The following is a 25,682-nucleotide window of genomic DNA, read 5'->3' on the forward strand; positions in this document are numbered from 1 at the left end:
TGGAAAGTGTCTGGAAGTGTGCCTGACACAGAGTGAGCACTCAGATGTTGCCAGGAAGTTAAAATGATGCTTTATCAAGGCACTTAAATCTGTACTTGGCTCTTTCCGGGATGTTAGCAGCTTTCAATTCATCTTTTGCTTTTTCCTCTTGACACTTATCACAATTGTACATTAATAATTAATTAGTTTCTCCTAAATCTTGTAAGTTCCATGAGACTAGGCTCTGTTTGGCTTCCATCTGTAACCCCAGCACCTAGAACAGGTTCTTGTATGTATAAGTGCTCATTGAATATTTGTTGAATGAATTAATTCGGTATGGAAGGAGGACAAGATCCTGGCTTGAATCTTGGTCCTTCCTTTGGCCAGCTGTGTAAACTTAGTCAAGTTAATTTATTGATGTCTTATCTCTAAAGAGGAAAGAATAGTGTGATCATTACATTAAGTAATATAATTAAAACTGCTTGGGACACTACAGATCTGTGTATTGATGTAAATTGTTAATTGACAAGGAAATGCTCCTTCATAATAATTGTAATTGATTGGAGTATAAAGTTCAGCAACAGATTTCACATATATTCTGATAAACCAGCTTTCTGAGAGATGTTGCTGAAATGTGTATAAAAGTGAAGTAAATTGTTTACATTACTTAGTACTAAATGCAACATGAATAAAATGAAGGAGCAATTCACAGATTTGAAAGGTATGTACAAATTGGATAAATTCCTAATTTACAAATATTGAAATCTATGACAGTAAAACCGTTAAAAAAAAACATGCACTACTTTTTAAGCTAGTCATTATACTCTGCCCATAATGCACTGTTGCAACATTAAATCACTACTGATGAATTAGAATTGGGAACTCTTTTGGTTAAGACAAGAGAAGCCCAGAAGGCGACATGACCAATGTGGGGAGGCAACATGTATGTATGGGATTGCCTGATGGGTCAGGCACTGTGCTAGGCTTACTGGGTAAATAGGACAAGATTCCTACCCCTAAAAGGAGCACTGTTTGGCACAAGAGAGAGCCAGGTTACAGTTTCTCCAGTAAGTCCTGTGGAGGTGTCATTCACCAAGGGCAATAATAGCAAAAGGAAGCGGGTATAGGTAGAGAAAATAAAGGAGGAAGAATAGCAGGGACTACGGAATTTGTCTGCCTAACAAAGGAAATCGGCCATTTTTGGTGTTTTCTAAATTCGAATACCAGCCTCTTTGAAATAACAAAGAAAGAAGAAGAGAGAGGAAGAGGGAGAGGGAGAGGGAGAGAAAGAGAAGGGGAGGGGAGGGGAGGGAAGAGAAAGGAAGGGAAGGGAAAAATTGAGAGAGAATAAACGATTCTAGTTTAGTGGTAACTGATGAGGAAGAAGACCAACCAGGAGACAGGATATAAAAGTTATCTCTTCAAAGTTCTCTAGGTCCCCAAATTGTAAAAATTAACATTTAGGATTATCTTCATTGAATGATTATTCTGTGTAGACAAATTAGAAAATACAGATAAGCAAAAGGAGGAAAAACCAGACGTAATTCTATCATCTGGAGATTGCCATTGTTAATACTGTGATCTCTCCCTCTTTCTCTCTCTTGATTGATTGATCAAAGGATTGATTTTTGTTGTTGTTGTTGAAAATGTTTGAAACTTGTTTCAAACATTTTCATTTGTACTGTATAAAATGTAAGGAGGGGAAAGACAAAATATTACCTGAAACTCATCACCATGAGATGGTCACCAAACTATTACCTGTAGTTTATCTCATATGTAATTTTTATGTGTATTATATAGATTAAATATGTAATTTTATATAAGCAAATTGAGATATTTTTCTGTAGGAACATGAGTTTTATTTTGACTTGTTTTTATCTCTTAACTCTAAGTCTTTAACCACTGTGGCGTAAAATACCAGTTGTGCTCTCATTAATCACTGCATGATATGCAGCATTATTTATTTAAACAACTTTTACGTTGGATATCTAGGCTGGTTCTGGTTTTTTTTAATTTAATTTTTTTTGATTTTAGTTTTCACACCTCTTTTATAACTGTTTTAGGATAACTTTCTAGAGGGTGCGCACAGCTCAGAAGGTAAACCATTTGCAATATTTCTGATACATGTTGTTATATTGCCTTTGGAAAACAATGTGTATACTTGACAACATTAGATTATATGATTTCCTAACCCTCCATCAGTTTAGTAACTCATTTGTCTATTTTAGTGTAATTTAAATTTATATTTCTTAGATTACTACTGAGGTTAAAATTTGCTTCATTTACATTATTTTGAATTTATAATGTTAACTTCGCATTTTCTGCACTTTTCTATAAGGTGGAGGACTAAGTCCCTAAGTCTTGAATTTGGTATTTTGCTTTGTTTGGAGGAGGAAAGTGTCACTTATACTTATACTTTTTTATTGAATTCAAACATTACTGCATTTATATCTATGGCAAAGTAGCCTATACATTATGTGTGAGTGTGTGTGTGTGTATAAGATATAAATGAAATAATCTTTGCATTACAGTTTGTTAGATATTTTAATAAATGTTCCAAGAACACCAGCAAGGAATACTTATTTCAATATTCTTCTATTAAAGGCATATTATCAATTATAATATTAATATCTTTTCTATCATATTTTATTATTTCATGTTTGACCTGTAAAAGATTAGAGGAATAATAAAATCTCTAAATTTGAGTGGAGATGTTGGTCAAAGGGTACAAAGTTGCAGTTATTCAGGCTGAGTAAGTCTAGAGATCTAAGGTACTGCATGATGACTACAGTTGGTAATACTGTATTGAATATTAGAAATTTGCTGAGAGATTTCGGGTTCATTCATTACACACACACAAAAAGTTAACTATGTGAAGAGATGACATGTTAATTAGCTTGAGTAGTCATCATCATAGTAATTATTTCACTGTGTATATGTACATCAAATTATCACATTGTACACCTTAACATACATAATTTTTATTAAAACAAGATCTCCCACTTTCGTTGTGTCAATTTCCTATAGTATCACAGAGTTTATTTTGTTAAGTAGTGTTATGAAAATAACATATACACATGGTAACATAATAAAAAGATGCCAATTAATTTAAAACATGTGAGTTTCCCTTCTGTTAAGGTACTGCCATTAACAGTCCCTTATACATTCTTTCAGAAGCATCCTGCACATACTTTCCTCTCTCAATAGAAATATACTCTTTCAACACAAAGAGGTATGTATATAGACTCTTTTGCACGTATCTTTTCCCCCCTCCTTTAGCAGGTGTATATCTTAGAGACCTTTCCATATCAACATATAAATATCTGCCTCATTTAAAAAAATAGACTTTAATGTCAGAATAGATTAATAGATTTTAATGCCAGAATGTACAATAATTATTTGAAGCAAACATATTTTTGGCACTTAGGCTGCCTCTAGTTGCTTGTTATTATAAACATTTTTATAGTAAAAAATCCTTGCGTGTACATTTGAGTCTATTGGTAGGTCAAGTTTCAGAACTATAATAGTTGCACTAAAGTTACATACATTTAAAATTGTGCAACATCAACAGATTATACTCCAAATAATTATGACAATTTAGCTTCCAACCAACATTGGGTGTTTGTTTTAAATTTTTATTATCACTGGGTATTATATAAATCTTTAAATATTTGCTAATATGGTAGGTGAAACACATGTTATCATTATTGTTTAAGTTTGTATTTGTTTAGTTACAGGAGACATTGATCATGTTTTACCATTTTTATGGAGCTTGTATATTTGTTCCCTGGACTTTGTATCTATTTCCTTTCCTCATTAATCTAATAAGGTTTTGTTGTTGTTCTAATTGATTTCTAGAGGCTTTTTACAAATTCATAAAATCAGTCTTTATATATTAGATGTTAATTGTTTGGTATGTAATGATTCATAATTTTTAAATCTTAAATGTGGTTTATAATTGTGATTAAATTTTTAAAGTCTTCTTTTTAATTTTTTTACCTTGAAGTATATTTTATTAGATTTTAATATGATAAACCCTAATTAGTTTCTGTCTTTATTTCTCTTTTATCCTATTTCCAATCTTTCACAGTAGTTTGTTATAATAAAATAGAATCTAAACAAATTATTATTGTAAATTTTATTTTTATCCCAAGTTACTTTGTAATATTTTGTTTCAGAAAATTTGACAATAATTAATTAACTTTGTATGTTTAGTTGGTTTTTACTTGAGTTCACTTTTTCCATACCCTAGTTGAATTATTCTAGAGTACTTTTTTTTTTTTTTTTTTTTTTGCCGTACGTGGGCCTCTCACTGTTGTGGCCTCTCCCGTTGCGGAGCACAGGCTCCGGACGCGCAGGCTCAGCAGCCATGGCTTGCGGACTCAGTCGCTCCGCGGCATGTGGGATCTTCCCGGACCGGGGCACGAACCCGTGTCCCCTGCATTGGCAGGCGGACTCTCAACCACTGCGCCACCAGGGAAGCCCCTAGAGTACTTTTTTTTTTTTTTTTTCTTGCAGGATCTTAGTTCCCTGACCAGGGATTGAACCTAGGCAGTGACAGCTTGGAGTCCTACCACTGGACTGCCAGGGAATTCCCAGGACTATGTTATTTTGAGTAACATCTTAATCAGTCAGGACATTGTCCTAGAAGGGTAGTGAAGGGAATACTTCATGAATCTTCCTTTGAGAATGACTTTAAGCTGCCCTTGCATATAGAAAAAATATGAATGGGTATAAAATCATTGGTTCACATTTTCCCACTTCTAAATTATGTGGACATCAGTTTACTCCCACCTGCCATTTAGTGTTCCTAATGACATGTTGGAACGTTTTCACTTGTAAGTAATCTGTACTTTTCTGTCTGGAAATTTGTGGATTACCCCTTTCCCCACCTTATCATTGTATCTCATACATTTTACTGTGATATTTAGGTGTTCTCATTTCCTTCATGTACTTAGACTTAATAAAAACTATTTTTGTTCCAATATTTATTTATCAAAGGTAAGATTTAGCTAATTTACACTGCTACTGTACTCCCTTTGTCCTTGTATTTCTATCATCTATCTATCTATCTATCATTATCTATCATCTATCTGAACATTTCTTACTTTCGCAGTCTATCAGCTTTAATCATTATCTTGCCAACCTTCTATCTAAGGTAAAGACATTAGTGTACTGTACTGAATGTTTTCTGTTTGCTCCTCCAGATCTAGTCTCCTTTCTTCTCTACTCTATGTGTCCCTTATTGACCATATCAATGAGCTTCCTTGATCTCTGGCATCATCTTGGTTTTGGCCACTGGAGATTGGAGGATAGCGAGAGAGGGAGTTTGGAGTATTTATTTTCCCACCTGCCTCCTTGCTGGGTCATCCACAGCTTGGCTGCCTCACTCTACAAAAAGCCACAGCTTTCCGTACAGCTGTTCACCCCCTGGTTTCAGCCACTACTCCTTCCCCTGCCCCTGCAGTCCTAAGAGTGGTAATTTCTCCCTAATATTTCCAAACCTAGGATTTGGCACCATTCATTGCTCGGTTTAAGCTTGTTCATACGTTTATGGAAACTACTTCTCAGTCGCCCAGGTCAGGTGCCATCTGTTTTCTTCTTGGATGAAAGTCCCTGTTCTTTCCTCCACCTTTCTTCCAACGTTTCATCTACCACTTCCCAACAGCTATAATTCTACCTTCAAAATGTTTATGTGACCAGAATTAAGTCTCTGTGTTTGCCTATTTGTTGATTCTCGAAACTGAAAACCAATCAACAGCGTTCACATTGTTATAGCTGTGTAAATACGATTCAATGCAGAGTCTGTAGTTTGGTCAGGTGGCATTCCCTTTTCTTTATGCCCGTTGCCATCAAATGGTATTAGATACCATTAATTTTAAGATTTCTATTATTTATGTACCACTAAAAAAGGAAGAAACCCTCTGCCAATTAAATTATGACCTGCCATCAATTGTAAGATGTATCTTGATTTCAAGGAAAAACTGTTCATCTTATAATTGATGAAATACAGTGGTCAACTCTTCCCTTGCCCTCTTGACTTGTCCTTGAGCACTTCTCAGCCTGGAGTCACAATCCATTTCACAGCCTGCATTATTTTTCTCATTCACCAACCACATGTCTTCCAACTGCAGAGGAGTCATTTCAAAGTTGTATGGTGTAGTATTTAAGAGTACAGACTCCGGTGCTAGATGACCTGAATTTGAAACCTGGAACCACTTTCTACTATCTGTGAGGCCATGGAAAGTTACTTAACCTCTCTGTGCTTCAGTTTCTTCATCTAACAATTAGAAATAATAATAGTGCCTAACTCAATGGTTTATTTTGAGGATTAAAAGGTGTAATGCATGTGAAGTACCCAGAACATGTGAAGTACCGGTTACACTGTGACTGTCCTTGTTAAATATAATGAAATTGCTCTGTGAGTGGTCTCCTTTAAATGCCCCTTACTGCTTGGGTCTCAAAGTAGCATCCCCAGTCCTCCTCCAAATGGTAGATGGGCACACAACAGGGCATTACTTTTCCCCAATTAAATATCTTCACCAGTCTTTTCTTTCTCTCTGCAACTTGTCCCCTCTTTAAATACACAATGAGCTCAAGAGTTGTGGAATTGAGTCCTACAGTTTCCTTAGAAAAGTTGCATATACGGATTTGTCACATGTTGACTTTGTATCTGATATCTTTTTTAGAACCTCAGTCAAAACTAAGACGGGAAGAGTCCAACTCTAACCACCTGTTAGGACTATACTCCTTGGATCTGTCTTCCTTGACATTTTGTTTATTATATCCATTTCATTTTTCTACTTGATTCTTAAATAATTTCTCACACATGTCTCCTACTTTTTAAATTCAGTTATTTTTCTGCAGTATTCAATCTGTCACTTACTGCCTTCATTGTACTTTTTAAAATTATAATTTAATTTTTCTATCAGCTTTTTGCTATACCTCTGTGATTTTAACTTTTTTTTTATACAGCACGTTCTTATTAGTTATCTATTTTATACACATCAGTGTATACATGTCAATCCCTATCTCCCAAGTCATCCCACCCCCCCACCCCCCCTGCTTTCCCCCCTTGGTGTCCATACGTTTGTTTTCTACATCTATGTATCTATTCCTACCTTGCAAACTGGTTCATCTGTACTATTTTTCTAGATTCCACATATATGCATTAATATCTGATTTTTATTTTTCTCTTTCTGACTTACTTCACTGAGTATGACAGTCTCTAGATCCATCCACATCTCTACAAATGACCCAGTTTCATTCCTTTTTATGGCTGAGTAATATTCCATTGTATATATGTACCACATCTTCTTTATCCATTTGTCTGTCGATGGGCATTGAGGTTACTTCCATGACCTGGCTATTGTAAACAGTGCTGCAGTGAACATTGGGGTGCATGTGTCTTTTTGAATTATGGTTTTCTCTGGATATATGCCCAGTAGTGGGATTATTGGATCATATGTAATTCTATTTTCAGTTTTTTAAGGAACCTCCATACTGTTCTCCATAGTGGCTGTATCAATTTACATTCCCACCAACAGTGCAAGAGGGTTCCCTTTTCTCCACACCCTCTCCAGCATTTGTTGTTTGTAGATTTTCTAATGATGCCCATCCTAATCGGTGTGAGGCGATACCTCATTGTAGTTTTGATTTGCATTTCTCTACTAATTAATGATGTTGAGCAGCTTTTCATGTGCCTCTTGGCCATCTGTATGTCTTCTTTGGAGAAATGTCTATTTAGGTCTTCTGCCCATTTTTTTTTTAACATCTTTATTGGAGTATAATTGCTTTACAATTGTGTGTTAGTTTCTGCTTTATAACAAAGTGAATTAGCTATACATATACATATATCCCCATATCTCCTCCCTCTTGCATGTCCCTCCCACCCTCCCTATCCCACCTCTCTAGGTGGTCACAAAGCACTGAGCTGATCTCCCTGTGCTATGCGGCTGCTTCCCACTAGCTATCTATTGATTTGTTAATGGTTGCTTTAAATCCTCAAAATTTCACAGTGTACTTTATTTTCTTTTTTTAAATTTTCTTTATTTATTTTTATTTTTTGGCTGCATTGGGTCTTCGTTGCTGCACATGGGCTTTCTCTAGTTGTGGTGAGCAGGGGCTTCTCTTGTTGTGGAGCACGGGCTCTAGGTGCGCGGGCTTTAGTAGTTATGGCACGCATGCTAGTAGTTGTGGCTGCGGGCTCTAGAGCGCAAGCTCAGTAGTTGTGGCTCACGGGCTTAGTTGCTCCGCGCATGTGGGATCTTCCTGGACCAGGGATCGAACCTGTGTCCCCTGCATTGGCAGGTGGATTTTTAACCACTGTGCCACCAGGGAAGTCCCTTGTGGTGTACTTTAATATTGTACCATTTCACATAAGATGTAAAAACTTTGAGCTCTATTGATCCATTTACCAACCTCCCCTTCCTCCATGCTGAAAATGTCATATGTATTACATTTATGTATGGTATAAACATCACAGTTCACTGTCCATCATTAGTCTGAAGAGCTTCCTTTAGCATTGTAAGTGCACTGTAGAACTATGACCAACGAGTTATGGTCATAATTTCCAAATGAAGCTAAGTTAGCGCTCAGATGAGTCAAGGCATACCTTTCCTGTCACTGTAATATCAGCAAACACAGAAAAATTACCACAGTATCTAGCAGTTCACAATTAGAGGCTATTCCAAAAATGCCCACCAATAAAAGAATGACTACAAAGAATCATTTGGAATCCTCAGAAATGAATATTTTCAGTGAGATGAGAATTGTTACATGTTTCCTTCTTATATTTATATTCCCTTGTCATTCCAGTGATCATTTTTCAGTGATAAAGGGAGGATGGTACATTTGTGGCCTTGGGTCCCCATCTTTCATAAGAAGAAATTTTGCTCAAATTCATTTAGGGAAATGCTTAAATACACTTTTTCTGCTAATATTCAGAGTATTGCGCTTGAGTAGATGAAATAGTCTTTAAAATATCTTCAAGTTTTAAAGGTATTTGAAGTGTTCATCACATGCCTTCATCTATTTGTATGTATATATGTGGCTTAAAACTACAATTCATTATTACTTCCATGGTTCTGTGGATTGATTCAGCTTAGCTATGTGGTTGTCGCTTGGATTCTCTCAGGCAGTTGCAGTCTGATGGCATCTGGGCTGGAGTCATTTGAAAGTTTGACCGAACTGGGTAACTAAGATGGTTTATTCACAGGTGAGCTCATTCAAGGCTGTCCCACCAGAGTGATCACATGTGGCATACCCACATGTTGCACTTCTCACACAGAATGAGCTAGGGCTAGGTTCCCAGAAGGAATGTTCCAAGAGCAGGTATCTCAAGAAACAGGAAGCAGCCAGGTGGGTTAAAGGATAAGCTTGAAAGTGGCACAACATCATTTCTGCCATATCCTATTGGTCAAGCAGTCCATGTGCTTTCCTCTTTTGAGTAAAGTCATCTTTTGAACTTTGTGTAAACATTCATTCATTCATATGTGTATATATTTAATATGTACATATATAATTCATATATATGTAATCCATTCATATATATCAATCAAAGTAATAATTTTCCCTTTCCCTATTAATCAAACTAGTTTTACTTATTTTTTCTCAGTCCTAGTTTTTCTTGGGTTAACAACACTGTTTTTGAAAGTAATAAAATCACATTTGCTTTACTATAATTCAGATTTTCTCCATTAGGCCAACCTTTACCCATCTTAATTTGTTCTATGAATTCGAGACTAAATGTAAATTAGTGCTTTTGCCTAACTTCCCAAATCATTTTTTGGAATGACTGGGGAGACTTACATGGTATCAGCAGACCTCTTAATTGAATGTCAAGGAAGGCAATTCCTATTGGCAAGGGGACCTCCAGCTTCACTGAGAAGCGTTCAATTAGATGGAAAACAGATGCTTATTTTTGTCTTATAAACCTCAGTGCAGGTTAGTGGTAATTACTTCGAAGAGCAGGATAACAATTTATGTAATCAGCAGGACCCTATAATTACTAATGCATAATTTCTAAACAGCGTTTAGCAAAATGAGGCCCATACATACACTTTGTAATGAAAAAAATGTGTTTGACACCACACTAAATTAAATTTTAAATTTGCATACTTTCTTCTAGGAAACACGCGAGCTTCATCTGTTTTATTTTGCTTCACTAACCCCTGTCTACTTTTAGCTCTTTTATAGCATCATGGAAATGCTGAATCACAATGATGGCTGAATGGCAGCCTAAGAACCAGTAGTGGAGAAAGACTTCCTTCTCTGTTTTCTAGGGTAATATTAACACCAGTGTAGGAGATGATTTGGAATGTTACATCTAAGCAACTTGTTTCCACTGTGAGATTAATATGATGGTCATAGAATCACTTAATGTAGACTATAAGTGCCAGCAGAGAACTTAAAAATTATCTGTACTTATCTTTTTATTACAGACGGAAAAACTGAGGTCCAGTAAAATATGACTTGTGAAACAGCAAGCAGTTGGCAGTAGGAGTAAGAAAGTATTCACTCAGTTAGTCCCAGGTCTGTGTAAAATCCATTTCATTAGCCTATTTGGGCCATATAGAGTTGTTTGGGTTTTTTTTGCGGTACGCAGGCCTCTCACTGTTGTGGCCTCTCCCGTTGCGGAGCAACAGGCTCCGGACGCGCAGGCTCAGCGGCCATGGCTCACAGGCCCAGCCGCTCTGCGGCATGTGGGATCTTCCCGGACCGGGGCACGAACCCGTGTCGCCTGCATCGGCAGGCGGACTCTCAACCACTGCGCCACCAGGGAAGCCCCATATAGAGTTTTTGTTAGGCAATAACACATACTACATTAGCCCCAGGGATACTGGACATTTCTGTAGTAAGTATTTTGAAATTTACATGTACATATGCATTGCTAGCAGGTGTTTAATAACAGTAGGTCGAAGTAGTAGTAATAGTAGGTATAGCATCTCTTGAAGATAATTTAAGTTCTACATATTAAGAAAATTGAGCACTAGTTATTGACATTTTCTTTGTGAAAGACCATTGATGAAATTGTACACCTTGATGAATTCTTACCTACAGTTCCTGAGGTCATGTCAAGAGGATTACCAGCCTCTTCAAAGCTCTGGACCTGAGACACCAAAGTGCATCAGTCTCATTAGAAACGCTTTCATAATAAATTCACTTCATTTATTTAATCAACATATAATGAATACCTACTGGCTACTGCCAAGAGGATTAAACACGATTTCTGAACTCAGAGAGCTAACAGTCTGTGGCAGGCAGGAGGTATGTACAAGGCACTCATAACAAAGATTCAAAGAACTAAGGGAGTTAAGAAGAGGGAAAGGGAAAGATCACTTCTGGGTGGAAGGAATAGAGGCCCTGCCTAGAAAATGTGGCATTTGAACTAAACTTAAATAATATTATTACTATTAACCTAGAAATATTTCTTTTGTTCCTAAAGAGCTTTAACTATATTTGGAGCAAGCAAGTTATTTCCCATATTTAATTTTAGCTCTCTAAGGGATTTATTTACAACTTGGTAAATTTGTGGAGAGCAATTCAGGAAATTTCTTAACTCAGTTGCTATATAAAGCTTAGAAAGCTCAAAGAACATTTGATTTTCAAATTGAGAGAGTAGAGTTTATTTAAAAAATTCTTTTAAGAAATTAATGAATATTACCCTATTAATGAGAATAAAATTATTGTTAAAACAAAATAATAATTATTTCTTTAAAAATAATAACAGCTTTCTATAGAAACTTGATAAATATAAAAAGTTAAATAAGGTAGGAAAATGGTTACTGTTATTATTTTGGAGCATGTCTTTGCAGGTTTTCTTTTAATACATTAATTCTGGATATAGTAACGTAGTCAAATTTTCATCTCAAAATTTGGAGGGACCTTTTTTCCCCATATCATAAAATTTCTTGGAAAACGCCATCTTCAATGAGTGCACAATAGGCCATATTTTTTTTTTTTTTTTTTTTTTTTTGCGGTACGCGGGCCTCTCACTGCCGCGGCCTCTCCCGTTGCAGAGCACAGGCTCTAGACGCGCAGGCCCAGCGGCCATGGCTCACGGGTGCAACCGCTCCGCAGCATGTGGGATCTTCCCGGACCGGGGCACGAACCCGTGTCCTCCGCATTGGCAGGCAGACTCTCAACCACTGCACCACCAGGGAAGCCCTAGGCCATATTTTGAAGGTACATTAATTTACTTAATGATTCTCCTAATGTTGGAAAGTTTTCTAAATTTTGCAAATAGAAATGATGCTGAGATGAGTATCTTTGTACATAAATCTATTTCTACATGTCATATTATTTATTTGGGATTCATGTCTGAATATTGAAGGCTGAATCAAAGGATGAAAACATTTTAAGCATTGTGGTACATACGGCCAAAAATTACCTTTAACCCAGGAATAAACAGAGGACTATGAGGATATAGCTCAGCAATGTAAGAAGAAATATTTATTCCCTCTTTTTAATCCTTCATCTCTTTTTTCACAGAAGGTACTTTATACTTGTAATTGATTAGACATACTTCTTAACATTATTTTTACTGGTTTTGTAACTCAAACCAGTGTGCACCATATAAATTTTTCAGTATAATAAGTAAATTTTTTCTCTGTGACTGTTATCCTGGAGAAAAATCCACTTAGTGCAATGTAAAGTACCTATTCATCTATTAAAAAAAAGAAAAACAAAAAACTCCCAATAATGTAAAATGGAAACCAGGTGTATTCCTGGGTTATTCCACCTGGGCCCAAGTTATTAAAAAAAAAAAAAAGAAATAATTATAACGTTTGAAACATTTCTCACCCAAACAAGATGCTGACTGGCATTGTTTAATACTATGGGTAACATTCTTACATAGGAGTTCCAGAGAGCAGGGGCCTTGTATGTAAGCCAGAGGGAAGGTTAAAGATGTTATATTGTAGATACAAAGAAGCACCCTAAGAGAGTCTACAGTTACAGAAGTTTCATAAGTATTAAATTCTCATAATATATTTGGGAATTAAAGAAAGAAAGGAACAGACTCAGTTTAACTCAGTAAAATTAAACACAAAAATGTTGATTTTTGCATTAAAAATCTATGTACAACTTGGTTGGAATCATAATTTTGAGAAGTGAGCCAAATATTACCATATTCAGCCTTTAGTAGGACTTTAGGGAAAACATCATAGAGTGATCTGGAGGCAGAATTTGGCCAATCAGAGTTGAAATTCTGATAGGTAGATATTTAAGTACATTGGTTTATGTTTTAACTGCCATGAAAATCTGCCAATTTCACACATAGTTTTCATTTCTTATATTTTTAAATTTGCCATTAAAAAATGACTATTAAATCTGGCATTAGCTCTTGTTTAAGCTACAACCTACCCAAGTTTCATTTACTCATACATTGGTATTGAGTGAAAGAAATATTTTTCTCCCAGTCTGCGTGATGAAGATTTAATATTTTAAATATGCATTTTTAAGAAAACAAAGTTCGGGACTTCCCTGGTGGTGCAGTGGTTAAGAATTTAACGAGATCTCGTCTGGGAAGATCCCACATGCCGCGGAGCAACTAAGCCCGTGCGCCACAACTTCTGAAGCCCCCGCTCCCAGAGCCCGTGCTCCGCAACAAGAGAAGCCACCACAATGAGAAGCCCGCGCCCACAATGAAGAGCAGCCCCCGCTCGCTACAATTAGAGAAAGCCCACGCGCAGCAACAAAGACCCAATGCAGCCAAAAAATAAATACATAAGTAAATAAATTTATTAAAAAAAAGAAAACAAAATTCAAATAGTGAGTTTTAAAATATCATTTTGAAGGCTCTCTCTGCCTTATATATACATATAGCCTCTTACACAAATCTGGGCAAATATTAAAGAAACACCACAAAGAAAGTTGGCTTCAAAGTTCAACAGAATATTTTGTTTTTATATGGAAGCCACTCACAGATTAAATTATCAAATACTTCTAATATTAATTTACTCTTTTATGAATATTTACCAAGTTCCCACTATGTGCCACAAAACGTGAGGTTTTTACTTTTTTTTTTTTTTTTTTTGTGGTACGCGGGCCTCTCACTGTTGTAGCCTCTCCCGTTGCGGAGCACAGGCTCCGGATGCGCAGGCTCAGCGGCCATGGCTCACGGGCCCAGCCGCTCCGCGGCATGTGGGATCTTCCCGGACCGGGGCTCGAACTTGCGTCCCCTGCATCGGCAGGCGGACTCTCAGCCACTGTGCCACCAGGGAAGCCCGAGGTTTTTACTTTTATTTTAATTTTTGGTGTCTGAGTGTGTTCTCCCTTACCACACCTATATATACTAATACGTATTGCTTTTCCTTGAATAATTGTCATGTAAGAATATTTGAAAGTTTGCCATGCAAGGACTAACATTCTTTTCTTAGCTCTTTATGTTGAATATGATGATATTTATCTCTCCCTGTACTCTCACATATAGATGACATACAAGGAACTTTGTTCTCCTCTAAGTCAGTATAGTTTGATGCAGAAGAAGCTTAGTAAGGGGACCGTGGAGTCTAATGAGGCTTGTCAACAGGCTGGAGTTTGGTGAATTTCCTGTTTGGATCCTAGGAAATAGCAGACTGAATAATGACTTGCAGATTGTCTTTATAGTCTTTATAGTAATTTAACTATTAGTTTGGTAATTAATTTTTACAAGATTAAATAAAAGAAAATACGCTTTTTTAGTGCCACCTGCGATTGTATTCAAATCACGGCACTTGACCAAAGCTCTGTTTTTTCTCCATTTATAATTTTTATTCATTTTTATGCTACTGTTTTAAGTCAGATTAATATTTTAAGGTTCTTAAAATAATCTTTGACATAATACATATGCATACAAAAACATATACACATAGATATTAGGATCATTAACCGCTATATATTTTGAGGCAGTTTTTATCTCTTTGTGGGATGGGGAGACCTACCAATAGGCATTCTTAGACTTCTTTTAAAGTTATTGTTAAGCTTTAACATCCTACGATTTCCTTGACTGTCTCAGCCCCCTGGCTGATTAAGAGCCCCTTTTCTTACTCCCCAGATATCCAAACTTGTCTCTTTAGTGACATGAAAGTTTATCAGCATAGCTGTCACTCTCCCTACCATGTTATTGGTTTTTGTGCTTATCCCTGCCACTACACTGTGGTTACCTTGAGGGCAGAGTCTGTGTCCCAGAGCCTCACATGTAGTGGGCTCACATGTAGAGTATCTCACATGTAGTGGGCTGACATGTAGAGTGTCTCACCTGTAGAGGGCTCGAAAGAGAGTGGCCTGACCTTGGGATTGGCATATACATATCCTACCCGACTTCTAAACAATTTACATGAAAAGGGGGAAAAAGCCTTGCTCTTCTATACTTTCTCTGTAATTAAAGAATAAAAGAGATGAGTGAAAATGTGTATATTGAAGTACAGTTGGGTGTGCCATCTAAATGACAATGAAAATTAGCATGTGTGAATGAAGGTGGGATGAAGAGGCAAAGAATATGTGTGAAATGGAGGTCAAGCTATGTGAGTATCACTAAATACCAAAGCAAGCAAGCAAATAAAATGCTATCAAACCCAAGTCCCTACTTTTTTTGTCCAAGGCCCTGCATTAGGTGTTGCAAGGGAAATATTCCCAAGACATATTCCCTTGAGGATAAAATCTAATCCTCAAGGAGCTGACAGTCCAGCGGGGGAGGTGCTGTCAACACACACACACACACACACGCAATCTTTACTGTAACAAGCTCTCCATGCCAAGGCTACGAGAATACAGAGGAAGAGTGGTGCGCTAGCTTCACTTAGTGGGAAGTAGTTGAACTGACCCTCAAAGAAGGTGAAACATGAAAAGTTAGAGAGTAGATGAAAGTATACTGAGATGCATAATAAAACACTGAGGAAAAGCAAAGTGAAAAATAACCTGTGGATTCAGTTGTGAGCAAAAAAAGGAAAAGAAATGGGAGAAAGCAAAGGCTGGCTTCATACTAGTTTAGTTCTGACTGAAGTAACTAGAATGACCTTAAATGTCCTAGATTAAACAGAAGTTTGGAATAAGATGTAATGCTGAAGGGCTGAAAGATGAAGGGGTTAAATGAGGGGTAGAAGGCAAAAGATGCCTTGGTGGGAGATACTTCCCTTAGAAGTTGAGTACACTGACCTCTTCCATTTCGAAGGAGTCTGGTGCTTTGCCTGCAAGACAAGACAAGCTCTTGAGTTTGTTAGTCTGAAGTGAGTTCTCCTTTGGAGTTCTGTCCTTGACTAACCCCTCAGACACACAGGAAGGAGGAGCCTGCTTGGCCAGCATGGATGAGTGAGGACACTGCTTGCTCAGAAGAGCTTGGGGAGGATCACAAGGTGTCAAGTCATCACAGGCCTGAAGAGACCAGTGCTCTGCTGAAAGAGACAAATGACTGTGGTCGTGTGTGTTTGTCATGGCAACTCTGCTCCACACCCTGCTTCTGCAGAGACGATGGAAAATTTGCTTCTCATCTTCAATGACTGTGATGCTCCCAGGCTATAATCCCTTCTAGTGTTCTGCTTTGAACCTATCCTAAAAAAGTTCACCCATTCTTCTTCGATGCTCTTTGGCTTCACTCACTGAGGTTCTTTGCACACTTTTTCCTTCATCTTCCTCTTTAGCTTTGTTCTGCAGGATGTTGACATCATTCAGCAAAGATGAGAAAGCACTGGCCACATGATCCAATATTTCCAGCTGTTAGAAACAGCCTGAACAATACAAGCAACACACAATTTTTAGCTTCAACGAAACTGCATTCATGTGGTAAAAACTGAAGAGATTTGTTAACTCATGTGATTTTCAAGATGGGAAGGACTTTAAGTTTCTGAAACTCAAGTTTTCCTTAGTGTGTGCCGTTGATTATTATGGAGGAGATTCCCCTACATAACAAGGTATCACTGTATTATAGGGAAAGAGAATGCCTTTTATAGTTAGTTGAATATGCATGACTATATAGACTCATATAGTCTTTATGTGTTAATCTATAAAAACTATAGGCAAGGCTGAATCTTGAGATTAATGTCATGTGTTAAAGTAAATGTCAAAGAGTGAGCCCAGCTCTTTCATATGAAGTGAGCTTGGAGATTCTTCCATTCTTCCATAGCTTGAGGCAGTCATCATCCTCATCATCACCTCCATCATATCCATCTATACCCTTCACCTGAGAGTGTGGAAAGATCATGACATATGGAATCAGCAGGCCTGGATCCAAATCCCAGATCAACCAGTCACTGAAAGTGTGACCACAAAGTAAACGAATTAACAGATTCACGGTGCCTAGCACACAGTAAATGGCCCGTTTCTTCATCTGGAGAATGAGATAATAATACCAGTCTCACATATCTCTCACATCTGTTGTGAAAAACACAATGCTACATACATATCAGTTAAAATAAGTGTGCGTGACTCAGGAAGGGAATGTATTGTCTTCAGTCTTCCAAGAGAAGATAGTCATTAACGTGAAAACCCATTTACCTTTCCAAACAAACCAGCTCCTCAACTTGTCTTTCTGAACCACCTCGCCTCACTCATTCGGGCAATATGCAAGAATTGGCTTAATTAGTATGTGGGAGAGATCTAATGTAGCAAGGGCTATTTTGGGGATGCATTGCCACTTTGAAAAAATTGTAAAAAAATATTTTTGGTATCTCCAGACAGTAAAACCACAGTAATGGAAACAGAACATTTTGTTTTTATTACACAGCCTTCTCTCACTCCCAGGGATAGCATGAAGGGTTGCATAGCTCATCAACGGCCAAAGGCCCATTGGTGTGGAAGGATGCTGTCCTCTGTCCTGTTGTTGGCATCATCACAGCAATGCTACAGACTCCTCCATGAGCAAATCATTATGCCTAACTGTTTTCTTCACCTGAAAGTGGAAGATATTGACCATTCATAATTCTACTCCAAAAAAATGTGATGGGTGTCTTATGGAGGACTGTGATATTCTGTCAAGACCTAGAGGAACTCTTGGGTTCCAGATGTTTTCAGAAATATTCCGACTACGCTTCCCCCTTAAATTTAGTTGTAAGCTCAAGAGCATGACTGAATCACAGTTCCACTTTTACGATTGTCTTAGTATCCTTTCTATAGCAGATTTTTATACTTAGACTAACATAAAACCTATCAATTTAATTGGTTCAGGCAATTCAGAGAACATAATAGTGTGAAGTGTTGGATGGGGGGTTTTGTTTGTTTGTTTTGCTTTGAGGTACACTGAACAATGAACCAACTGATTCTCATCCCTTCAAGTTGGAACGTTTTGTACTGACTTTGAAGGAGACATACTTTTCCATTCTGTCTATGGGACAACCAACTAATTTTACTATTGCTTGTTTTACACTTGACTCTCTCAGTTGTCTTGAGTTGAAAGTGTAAGTGTTGAGTCAGAATAGTTACCGTGCTCTATTAGCACAGGTCTAAGTGGTGGAAATAAGAGGGGGCCAGCAGCCACAGGATCAGGGGCCAACTCCTGGTTTCCCTAAAACCCATGTATCAATTTCATCTGTGAAATGTTTACTTCACAGATCTGCTCAATCACTCCTCAGATATTGGTGTTATTATTCTCCCCAAATAAATAACTGATCAAAGATTTTGCACCTCTGTGGGGCTTGGAGGAGACAACAAAGAACGGTATTAATTTCTTCTAAAGGTAAAGAAACATCACACTGCAACACCTTCAGTTTTGCATATACTCTTTTTAAACAATGTCACTGCTGAGATTTCTGAGACCCATTTCACCCATAGGAAAGCAGGGGAAACAGAAACTGAAATGAAAAATCTATGTAAAACCTCTGTTCCTGATATTCGTTTGAGAGAAACACTTCATCTCACTTGACTTTCCTTTCAGGGAATCTATTTATTTAGAAGAATCTATTTAACAGAATTTTGGCATGTTCCACAGTCCAGAATTCTGCAAACTCTATTCCACGGAGGAGATGTTCTTTAATGCTCCTCTAAGAGAGGTTCTGTACTGAAATGGTTTTGAAAACGCTGCACTGCATCCCCTCTAGAAGACTGAGAGTGCACCTCGGCGTATTAAACAAATCCTGCAGTAAATAAACCTGTTTAACGGTAAGCCATCTTTCTCTCAAATTATTTGAGCACAGTACACATACTCCAAGAATATCCTCAGTAGTGTCCTAGAGAAAAGTATTCCATTGACCATCAGTTGGAGAAAAACTGCGGCATGCATGATAACTGTAAGATTTAAGCACAGTTACTCCACAAATCTGAAGATATGACAGATTCATAACTACCAATTACAGCTTGGGGTGGAAATAAGCAGTGTTCTAAGCCTCACAGATGAGAAAATTAAGGTGTCACTTAGTGACTCATGATTTCTCTGATCCTGGTTTCTCTGACCTCTGGGTATGTGGCTATGGTACGCATTAGTGCTGTTCACCAGTATTGCCTTCCTTCTGGGCATGCTGTATGATTGCACATTGTCACCCCTTTGGAGTTAAGTGTGGCCACATGACTTATTTTGGACAATGAAATGAGCACACTTGATATGTGTAAGTTCTGAGCAGGAGGCTTTAAGACCCAAGTATGGTTCTCTATTTCCACCTTTTCCCTGTCATTTACAACCAGTGATGTTCCAGAGAGCTGAGCCAAGTCCATGGGTAGGGAAAACATCATGGAACAGATCTTGCTTCCTCCCAAAATATACACCAATCTGCAGTGGGCATGGAGAGTGATCATGACATAAACTTGTTTCTGTTTGAAGCCACTGAGATACTGGGGTTGACTGCTACTGCACAGATCTCCTGGCCCATCCCTCCTAATACCGTGGCTCATCTGACTGCTCATTGCCATTGCTGAGGTTCTGACGCCACGTGGTCCTCACTTACTGCACGAGTTAGGGTTCTCAATGTCCATTCGCTGCTTTTGAGCTTCGAGGAAAACACGGATGTTGATTCCTCTGGCTGCTGAGTCACAACCCAGGAATCTGGCTGGGACTCGTGTGTAGATGTCTGGCTCGTCAGCACCAAACCCCAGATCCAAGAGAATCTCCACTGGATCTTTTTCCCAAAATTCCAGCCATTCAGGAATGCTGCAGTAAAAATATGATGAATATCTTTATCCAGTAACAGTTCACTTAACCAAAAGCCATTTTTTTTCCTAGTCACCTCACCCACCCAATCTTCCAGAAATTGAGTAAAGGAGGAATCTGAATAGACAAACAGATGGTGCATTTCCTAGAGCTCATATATACTTCCTAAAAGGACAGTCCTTCACCCCCGCTCAGGGACTGCTTGTCTGTACTTTAAAATGAGTTTACTTAACAGGTTTTCCATTTCACAACAGGCAGGTGTTAAATTAGATATGGCAGGGAGACTGTGGGACAAAAACCAGAGGCAGTGAAGTGATAACCACAAAAAATGGTAGTTGATGGCAATATGAAACAGAAGAAAAAAAAAAAAACAACCCTGAAAACAGTAGACTAAAAAAAAGAATATTTAAAAAGAGTATCAGTCTGGGGCATCCCCAGTCACGCAGATTTGTTGAGGATATCACTAAACGGAGACTACAGGACTAATGTTCACATATAATGACTTTAAGTGCCTAGGTGAGGTTAAAATATGTTCTGTAGTTTTTTGGACTTGGCTGAGAAACAAGAAGTACTGTTTTCAACTTGTTTTATTCAGTGCTGGCACTTAAAATGATACCCTGCAGTTATGTGGAAATTATATTTATATATACCAGCTCACTTCCCCCTCACTGACTACCCATTTACACAAATATTTATTGAACGTCTGTCATGTTCTAGGCTCTCTGGTAGGCACCTAAGGCACAAAAAAGAACAAAAATAATATAGTCCTGCTTTCTAATGGCTCACATTCTCATGGCCAAGAATATAATTATTGATTGATCTGTCACTAAAAATACTTTCAATATTATTTACTTCTTTAAATCTATATTTAATCAGGTAAGAAAGACATAAAATACACTCACTTTGTTAAAAATTGTAATGTCCCACATAAGGGTCTCTCTCCCCTTGGCCATTACCCCTGCAAATCCTGACTGCCTTCCTACTGAATTTATGTGTATCCTTCCAGACATTTTTTTTTAATGTAGTTACATATATGCTTTAGTTTTCACTTATTGGCTTCATAAGCAGTAACATATTCTATGTATCTTTCTGCATCTTGATCTTTTTCCTCTTAAAATATGACTTAAAGATCATTGTAAGTTAGTATAGCTATCTCTACCTATTCCTTTTATCACTGTATAGAATTCCATAAAGTGGGTGGGCCAATAGTTTAACTGGCCATTTCCCCATTGACAGATATTTAGTCCACCTTCACTGAGTCTTTTACATCGTTGTTGCAAGTTGGGGTTCTGAAATCCTTTATTCATTCTCTCATCCATCCATTCAACAAGTATTTCTCAAGTGCCTATTTGTAATTTCATGAAATCCATCGCTGAAGAGAATGATTTTTCTGGATGAAAAGTGCCCGGAAATCACGTACCTTTGTGGTATACTTGCAGCAGAATGGCCAGAGTTGAAACTGGTCCCTCTGGAGAGAGTGGGAGTTTCTAAACACTGATGCAGAGATCTGCAGTCGGGGGAGGGGGGAAATACCAACGATGAGATGTGTTGATTTAGATAGTGCCCCGGGAGGTCACTGTGACTCTTTCCCTTCCAGAGCAAACATTTGCATTTCCTCTTTATTTCTAATAATCTCGTAATGGCCACACCTTTGAAGAAGAGAGTGTGTGCAGCAGAGGAACTGCTCCTCTCTTCAAGAGCGTTGTGTTACAGAAGGCGTAGGAATTTAAGTGTTAGGTGCCCACAAGTGCTCATTATAAAGGTGACAGAATGTCTCACTTTGGACAGATGGCAAATCATCGGGGAACCTTTCAGGAATACAGCTTTGCTAGGCACCAACTTTCAGGAAAAAGTTAAAATTATGTGATGAAAGAGGTAGAGCAAGCAACCACTGAAGCAACTGCATGAATTCTCGGAGTGGTGGAGGGTTTCACACTGCATGGTTAACACTCTCTAAGTGCTGTCTCCTGTGGTCATCCATATGCAACACTAACAAACTCCTTTCTTATGGCAAAGGCAAAAAAAACGAGCATCTCTCTCTGCAGATAGGCCTGCAATGCAAGTCATTTGAAAGGGTTTCCAAACAGAATGGAACCCTGTTATAATATAGTTCACTTTTATGTGGCTCAGATATACCATAACATATCTAGCCTCATCAAATATAACAGCAAGTGGGCACAAAATTGGAATTTGTCAAAGAATACAATGTTGATATCAATTCTCCCAAGGAGACCAAGTTATTTTGGTCCACATTTGGTAAGAAGAGCTGGGCCCCACCTCTTCTTTGTTTAATTGCTTCTCTGTATTAAGGCCGAGAAAATGCACGTTTCTCAATAATAAAGATTCTGTTTTAGCAGATGACTGAGCTGGCTGAGAGCCTTGGAAGGCGGGAAGAAGATACCTTTCACTTACTGCCTCCCCTCAGTTTGCATTAGGTTTGCCATAATTTTTGTTTCACTCTGTGTTTGAGATTCACACTTTATTTTATAATGTTCAGCAGAGCTACCTAGAAACTGCCCTGACCTTGGATCCAGGATAGTCCACGTACAGTCACAATTCCAATCAAGCTGTAGGAGCATGGGTGAGTCACTGACCTTAACTTGTCATTTTCCTCTTCAACAAAACGAGTTGCCTGAGAGATTTCTGTGGTCCCCACGCCTCTATGATTCTGTGAGTAGCAAAAACATCTAATCTTCTAAGAGGGAAAAACTATGCCAAAGTAGCATTTTAGGTGTGAATCGGTAGGAGGTAGAGGGATACAGTGTTGAACGTTTGGTTTTCGACAAGTTCGAATTATCCGGAGAAGGCAAGAGTGAATAGAGCGTGGGAAGCAGAGTTCCCAAGCCCCCAAAGCACACTGTCTGTTCCGGTGGTTCTTATACTAGAGTGGGCCTCAGAATATTTGAAGGGCTTGCAAAAACACAGATTTCTGATCCCTACGTCCAGATTTTCTGATGTGATGTGACTGGGGTGAGGCTTGGAAACTTGCAGTTCTACTAAGTTGCCAGGTGATGTTCCTGCTGCTGTTGAGACCCCTTTGGGACCTAGTCTCTCTCCTCATATTAGGGACACTCAAAATGCTTTCTACCTAACAGTGGAAACCGTAGGCATTCTTGTCCAGCAAATATCATGATAATAATGGACAATATGGAAACACGGATGTAACTACTTTATGAACAGGTCCTCATGAATAGCTGGATTTTAGTAGAATACCATTTACACAGATGCTTTAATTAAACTCCTAACATTGGAAACTGTTGGCATTCTTGTCCAGCAAATAGCGTGATAATAACGGACAATATGAAAATAATGAATGTAACTACTTTATGCACAGGTCCTCATGAATAGCTGAATTTTAGTAGAATACCATTTACGTGGATGCTGTAATTAAACTCCCCCCAAGCCAGCATTTGCTGAGTTAACCTGCACACTCCTTTATGACAATTAAAGAACCTCTATCTCTCTCGAGGCTGGTACAAATGGTTTAGGCACTCTGGCTAAACCAGTGACAAGATCCCAAGATCCATGGCATTATAAAGAGACCTCCTCACTTCCACTTCATTTATGAAAGACGTGGCTGTAAAATCCTGCAGTGAAATAACAGTGACTGTCACCTACCTCGTGTAGTCTTTCACAGTCATTTGAACCATTCCTTGCTCATGAAAAGGAACTGCAACAAAAAAGAGGAGATGAGCTTAATTTCCTTTTTTTCTAAAGGAAGGTTTTCTCACCTTCAAACAAACCAACATGGCATTGATTTCCATATCCAAGACTGTATCAGCCTGAGATAAAAGGCATCTCTGTAGTGAACAAGACAGAATGTAATTAATGGCTAAATTGTGTGACAAGCACTTGAAGAAATGTGGTACTTACTCAGTGAAGGGGGAAGTCAGTGGCAAATGAAGTAGTCAGCAAAGATTTCATGGAGGAAACAGTACTTGTCTTGGATTTTTAAGAATGGGGAGAATTTGATAAATGGAAAAGAGGTGTCATTATGAAAGAAGAGTGTCTATAGCAAGTGCCAAGCACAGTGATAGGGCTAGGCTGATTAGATCACAAGGCATTTTGGAATACTCTCTCCTGGTACAAAAGGTTGAGGAGCAAGGATGGGGACAGGCAAAAGAATACATGAAGAACCCAGCATGCACAGAGCAGTTTCCATTCATTTGTATCACCTAATCCTTACAACAGTCTTATAATTTAGGACCTATTCTTATTTTTCAGGTAAGGAAACTGAGACTCACAGAAGTTGAGTAATGAGCCCATGACCACACAGTCAGAAGTAGCAGATCCAAGAATTTATCATTACATTTATTATTGATTATAACAATAATAGTTACCATTTATTTAACATTAAGTTTGTGTGAGGCTATGTGCTAAGCACGTTACATGCACAATCTGTTTATCCGTGAAATAGGTATCATTCATGCCCACTTAAGAGAAATAAATTGAGGCTCAGAGTAAATAAATTTCCCATGGCCAGTAGGATGCCACAGCTTATTTTTATTTGTTGCTGTTGTTTCAAGACACTACGCTGTCAAAAGATTGTCTTGTTGCTTATTCGAAAGCTGGAAAGCAGAGTTTATTATGTACGTGTTAGGACATGGAAAACAATAAAAAGTTTTTGAGCAAACAAGTAAATGTGAGAAGGACGATGCTGAAAGTCCATTTGCCTGGTTAGTGGTGCTGAGGACAGAATAGAAGAGCTACATATTGGATGTCAGAGAGGCCTATTCAGGGGCGGAAGCGGTACTCAGAACCTGTGTTGTGAAGTAACGCTGCAGTAGACATCTGCAGAAGGAAGTGTTCAGAAGACAGGCAGTTCCTCAGAAGTCCCCCACTCCATCCCCAGGGCTTCCAATTTCCTCTCACTGTGGCTCTCCTGGGCGCAAATGTGGGACATGTATCAAACTGGAAGTATTACCACCCAGCACTTCTATGAGAATGTAAAGTTCTTCACCATAAGAAATATAACACAGGTTGGGAGAGATTTTGGAAAAACAAGCTTAAATGATTGAAACATATATAAAAAAGGAAAATAATAAAGGGCTCTTCAGTCTGGAGCCAGAGTTCCTCTCTGGGTAAGGGGTCTCTGAAGAGATCTCAAGGTGTCTGGGAACTTGTCTCTGAATACCAAATTTTGAGGGTGAAGATAAGAATACTCATAGTTTTCAGCTGTTTTTTTTTAAGGTTCAGTGACCCTGCCGAATGGAAAAGGGCAACTGGTCTAGAAAGATAAAGACTAGAGGTATATTACTGAGGTGTGAGCAAATAGTGGATTCTTAATTAAGTCCGAAATACATAACTACAATTTTAAAAGGTAATGAGAAAACAGATACAGTAAGTTCTGCCCTACAAAACAAATGGAATTCTGTCACCACAAGAGCTATATAGGGTGAAAAATATATTAATCTATGATAAAGGTTTAAAAATAAAGTATATATATCACCATGCTACCACTCTCAATCTCACTCTCATAGCAGACATCATTAATCAATTACACCACTTTCTCATACAGCCTAGATAGGCTCTCAAAATTGTCAGGAATTGAATGAGATGAAGCTTTTATGCCATTCTTTGTGTAGAGTAAACTTCATGAGTGGTTCTTTTTTTTCTGAATAAACAAACTTCACCCTTTGTTTAGAATAAA

The 25,682-nt window shown here is 38.0% G+C and overlaps 1 protein-coding gene across 1 annotated transcript in view; it reads right to left on the reverse strand.

Annotated features, from left to right (window-relative positions):
- Positions 1–25,682, reverse strand: part of ITPRID1 (ITPR interacting domain containing 1) — an 82,710-nt gene that overhangs the window by 32,437 nt on the left and 24,591 nt on the right. Inside the window, 7 exon segments of the mRNA XM_032642575.1 lie at positions 11,035–11,089; positions 16,117–16,397; positions 16,400–16,514; positions 16,516–16,685; positions 19,830–20,032; positions 21,453–21,539; positions 23,651–23,702. Of these exon segments, the coding sequence (XP_032498466.1) occupies positions 11,035–11,089; positions 16,117–16,397; positions 16,400–16,514; positions 16,516–16,685; positions 19,830–20,032; positions 21,453–21,539; positions 23,651–23,702 (963 nt within the window).

Source organism: Phocoena sinus, chromosome 9 (assembly GCF_008692025.1).
Source record: "Phocoena sinus isolate mPhoSin1 chromosome 9, mPhoSin1.pri, whole genome shotgun sequence".
Classification (NCBI taxonomy): Eukaryota; Metazoa; Chordata; class Mammalia; order Artiodactyla; family Phocoenidae; genus Phocoena; species Phocoena sinus.